The sequence below is a fragment of the Chaetodon trifascialis genome, chromosome 1, assembly GCF_039877785.1.
Source record: "Chaetodon trifascialis isolate fChaTrf1 chromosome 1, fChaTrf1.hap1, whole genome shotgun sequence".
NCBI classification, from domain to species: Eukaryota; Metazoa; Chordata; class Actinopteri; order Chaetodontiformes; family Chaetodontidae; genus Chaetodon; species Chaetodon trifascialis.
In genome coordinates, this window is record NC_092056.1 from 3,033,461 (window position 1) to 3,038,515 (window position 5,055).

The window sequence follows — 5,055 nt, forward strand, 5'->3', positions numbered from 1 at the left end:
CATTTATAGTCCTGACATTTCCATCCTGATTTATCCATGTAGAGCACATCCAGAGTGTTCTAGCACACTCTCTCTTTTTAACGATTCTTCAAATTATCACCATGAAACACACAGAAGCACCACACCACATATTTATTCTATCATTTATACAACATAGACTCACATAACACAGAGAAATGAATCACGGTGGTCAACAGCAGAACAACACACTGATGTTCAAGCTTCTGTCTCGAACATCTTCTTTCTGCCGTCCATCCCGGCTTTGTCCTCGATGTTCTTCCTCCAGTCGCCTGTTTGCTTCTCCTGAGAGCAGATTCAAACCACCAATAATCAATCGTCTCTTATTATTTTGTGGATGAGAAATGAAGGTTTTCAGTCTGTGCTGCGGTTGTGGTTGTTTGTGTTTTTATTCTGAGTGAGCTGAAGTTTGATTTCAGGGATGAAAGCACAGGAGGAATCAGCTAAATCAGAAGACAAAGTGTAAAATCTGAAGCACCCACCTCCTCCTTCACCTCCTTCTTGACCTGCTTCAGGTTGGCTCTCAGGTCCATGGACACTTTGTGCTTGGAGCCCAGCAGAGCGGCCAGCATGGCGTCAGCTGACAGCCGCACTTTCTTCAGGGCCGGTTTCTTAAACTTCCCTTTCAGATCCTGAACCATCAGCTTCAGGTCGTCGATCTGACCGAGAAGACAGTCACTCAGACGTGTGTGTGTGTTTAAAAATGACTAAAAACATGATTCAAATGAGTTTGCCTCTGAGCTGTTTCTAATAGATTATTGAATTCAGACTGCCAGGAACACCGCAGTGTGCTGCGGTCCTTTAGAGGACACTCCAGAAGACAAACCTCTTTGTTGGACTTGGTCACTTTGATCTCCATGTCGTATCGCTCGTCATCCACCAAATCGATCTGCTTGTGAAGTTTCCGGCACAGCTCCTGGTGTTGTTGTAGACAGGACAAGAAAGAGCTGAAGGATTCAATAGAAACTTTATTCACAAACATGACAACAGCAATGAACAGAGAATCCAACCTGTCAAGCCAATCAGAGTAGAACAGAGGCGAGACAGGAGAAAAATGTCCTCCCTCCTGCTCATACGTCCAACTGAGCTAACGTCAGATGAGAGTTGGTGGATTTTTGTGTCTCTCTTGCCAGTGACAGCAGCTGGTAGGAGGACAGTGAGGCGAGAGGGGAGCACTTCATTTTACCAGAGTTTTACAGCAATGATGTTTTTCTGGTTGTTTTTCAGCATTAAATCATTGGAGCTCCCGTGGGTTGTTTTTCCCATAGAGCTCCAGTGTCAAGGCCTGATGGGAGCCGAATGCTAAAAAAAATAATCATTATGTGTTTGTTAAAATAATAATGTGCTCAGATGTTCAGCAAGTACACAAACATTTAGTTTAGAGCATGAGCCGACGGCGGTTATCAGCTCTGCTGCTCTGCAAACCTGCGTCAGCCATGTTTGTGGACAAAGCACCTGAGCCGGAGGCGGAGGTTTACCTGGAGCTCCTGCATGCAGCCGGGGATGGACAGAGGGGCGCAGTTCTCCTCCATGTACTTCATCTTCTCCCTCTCAGCCTCCTGGGCCTCCTCCTCCAGCATCGCCTCACCGATCTGCAGCAGCAAGCTCTGAGAGGAAGAGGAGGAGAGTTGAGAGCAGCACATCAGGGGCAGACGATGAAGGACGCTCATGATGTGTTATTTAAGTGTGCGTCATATGATATTTTATTATTATAGTTTGTTTTGTGGCAGGTTTGTCCTGTGTTTTGTATTTAAAACATGTAAATGCCACATTTAGTCTAATGTTTGTATGTAGTCAACAGAAATAAAGTCTAAACTGAGAGTCTTTTAGTGCAATTATCTCAAGATCTATTTATTAATTTTGTTAGAAATGCTGCATTTTTTAAGTCTTGCTTATGTTATTTTCCTGTTTTCCTGTCTTTGCCTTATTATGCTGTTCTTGGCAAAAAACACCTCCAGAGACACAGAAAAAAATAAATTAAAGAAAAGAAATTTAGAAATGTTAAATATGTAAGTCTGAAATATGCTGAATAGGGCTGCAGTTAACGATTATCTAACGGATTAATTGCTTTGTCTGCACATTTTTTTGCAGGAATTCATCTAATCTTTGCTTGTTTGCTGCTGACTTACTTGATAATCTCACCTTGCCAGGCCTCTAAATGTAATTCAAAATAAACAGAAATAAATAAATCACTGCTGGGTTGACTCCTAACCCAAAGACATGTGTAACCGGTGACAACAACACTGCTTTGTTTTAAGAGGCCAGAAGCCAAAAAAGGTTGAGAATCGCTGCCCCATAAAGGCTGCTTGTAGGTGAAAAAGCATCTATTTATTTCTTGGATTAAAAATGATAATTTCAGGATTAAAACCAGTTTTGTGAACGCTGACTGTCCCTTTGCTCCACCTTTCCTTCTCCAAGCAACCGAAATGTGAGATCCTCTCCTTAATGGGCCCTTTTCTTCTCACATTTCCCATAAAACACTTAAACTGCTTTTAAATTCAGTGAAGGCATAAATTAATGATGGTGGTCATATTTCAGTTTGTGTTCAGTCCAGTTTTGAACACAGTCTCACACATTACAAACTTCAGGCCTTCACCAGCACCATCGTACTCTACCTTCAGCTGATTCCTCCGGCTCGACGACATCTTTTTCCTTTGGAGAAACAGGGAAGAAGAAGAAGAAGAAGAAGAAGAAGAAGAAGAAGAAGAAGAAGAAGAAGAAGAAGAAGAAGAAGGAAAATGATTATTATGGGAAATCCTGTCGATTCAGAAAGTCTCCGTTCAGATCAGGACTTACTCTGCCATCCTGAGTGCAGCTGATTCCTGCCTGCAGAAGAGAAATGAATGGGAAGAGCACGGCTTTCTGGTCTGTTTATAGGTGTCGGTTCAGTGTGTGTGTGTGTGTGTGTGTGTGTGTGTGCGTGTGTGTGTGTGAGATGGACCAGCAGCAGTTGTCTTCAGAAGCTGTCGGTTGAATTCCAGACTGAGGGGTCGGTGGGAGCAGCTGAGCCTCGAACAAACACTTCAGGAATTTTCTTCCGGAAGCATCTTCAGACACTGTCGGACATGTTTTTAGGGTTAAGTTCATCTTAAACTACTTAAATTACACGAAAAGACGGTGAAGTACGTGCTATCAAATCATCACCATGAACACACACACTGTAATTTATTTTAACGCACACACCGTCCTGCTGCCACTCACTGCAGCACCAAATGTGGATTCATCCACCACTGAAAATAGTCCCTAAAAATGTACTGTTTCCTCCAGTTTGAGGAATGTGCTACAAAGTAGAGTGAGCAGCTGTTTTCTGAAAATACTGAAAACTGAAACTACATATTTAATGAGCTGATTTTAAAGATTTATGACTTCAGAAAGAACCAATGGGCAGCAACGACTGAGAAACACATTCATTTAGGCCTTTTTACAGGATTTCGATAAAAGTCTGAGTAAAACCTGAAGTAAAACTATCATACTGTGTTCAGATATTACTACAAGGTGATGCAGCTTGGAGTCATAAAATGAGGTTAACTCAGGAGACAGAGTCTGATACTCATGAAAAATAAAGCCAGCCAACACATGATCTTCTACAAAGACAATGAAAGCTCAGTTTCCTGAACTGTGGAGGTTTTTCTGCCGTCCCTGGTTTCCTCTGACTCAGCTCAGCTCGAACAGCTGACTGCTCCTTTCATCTGTCGCCGTGCTCGCTTCATTCCTGCAGACAGTTAAGGAACCAGCACAGATTCATCTGTTTCTGAGGAAACATAAAGACATGAAGACGCTCGCTGAACGGTGACTCATGTAACGATGAAAGTCGACCACCAAGACTGCAAGAGTTAAATTATTTGATGATATTTTAAAGGAAAGTCGAGCTTAATGTAAAGAAAGACGGTACAATGTTGAGTTTTAAAGAAGCCAGCTCAGTATGAAGTTAAAGGCCATTCAGATGAAGATTAAAAAGCTGTTAACAAACTGACCTATTGATTGTAATTTTCACTTTGTTGTAAGTCACAATATGCTAAATATAATTTTGTTTTTGATGCTCAAAACATCAAAATGTGTCATTTTTTTTCCAGAGATGACGTCCTGATTCCTGAGGATCTGCAGAGAAATGAAGAGTTTTCAGTGTGTGAAGTGTGTAGAGCCAGAAAATACCATGAAACACCTTCAGAATGAAAGTTTAGCAGGATGGATGTGTCGCTGGTGATGAACCAGAAAAAGCCTCCCAGCAGCTGTCAGCGCTAAACTGGGAGGATTTATTGCTCTTATTGGTTCCCATTATATTCAGCTCCTCAGACACCCTGGGAGAGAAGGGGACACACACACACACACACACACACACACACACACACACACACACACACAAATACTAGCATCAACATAAACTCAATGTAATACAAAAAAAAGTATATCATATAGAATTTAATATAAAATAAATCGATATACTTAAAGTAAAAGTACTCGTTATGCAGAGTGGTCAATTTCAGGAGAATATAGACTTTATTGTTGGATTATGATTAGTGGTGAATTAATGTTTAAGCATCACTAATGTTACAGCTGGTAAAGGTGGAAGTCATTTGCACAACTTTATATACTGCTGTTTCTTAACCTATACAGCAATATATCAAAATTTATTAGAATAATCTGAATCTGCAAAGTGACTAAAAACAAAAGCTGTGAAATTAATGCAGTGGAATAAAAAGTTAATGTCGCCTAACGGAGTCGAAGTAAAGTATTAATAAAGCGTAAACTGCAGATAGACAAGCAAAGTGCACATTGCACTGAAGACTACAGTACTTGAGTAAAAATACTTAGTTACATTTCACCAACACGGGATCTCACATTCATAAATATCTTTTTTAACTGTCTTATGTTAAAACCCTTTTGTGGTTTTGATCTCTCTTCACATTGAATGACATTGTGACATGTCCGAAAAACTTTCCCTTTTTATAGAAAGACCGGAAGATGTATGTTTACTAGCCAAGAAGGCTTTTATTATGAACTTACTGACCGGAAGTGATGCAGTGTCAATAAGACTAA

The 5,055-nt window shown here is 40.7% G+C and overlaps 1 protein-coding gene across 2 annotated transcripts; it reads right to left on the reverse strand.

Moving 5' to 3' along the window:
- Positions 1–117: 117 nt before the first annotated feature.
- LOC139329777 (troponin I, fast skeletal muscle-like) lies at positions 118–3,781 on the reverse strand. Of its 2 annotated transcripts, XM_070960244.1 has the most exons (6): positions 2,815–3,781; positions 2,634–2,670; positions 1,497–1,625; positions 845–934; positions 501–677; positions 118–303 (listed from the first exon to the last, which is right to left on the reverse strand). In XM_070960244.1, exons 1-6 carry the CDS (start codon positions 2,820–2,822, stop codon positions 217–219), a joined length of 528 nt encoding a protein of 175 aa, XP_070816345.1. In that variant the 5' UTR covers positions 2,823–3,781; the 3' UTR covers positions 118–216. The 2 variants fall into 2 exon arrangements, with proteins under 2 accessions (XP_070816345.1, XP_070816336.1); XM_070960235.1 differs by lacking the exons at positions 2,634–2,670; positions 2,815–3,781 and having other exon boundaries at positions 128–303; positions 1,497–1,698.
- Positions 3,782–5,055: the final 1,274 nt, after the last annotated feature.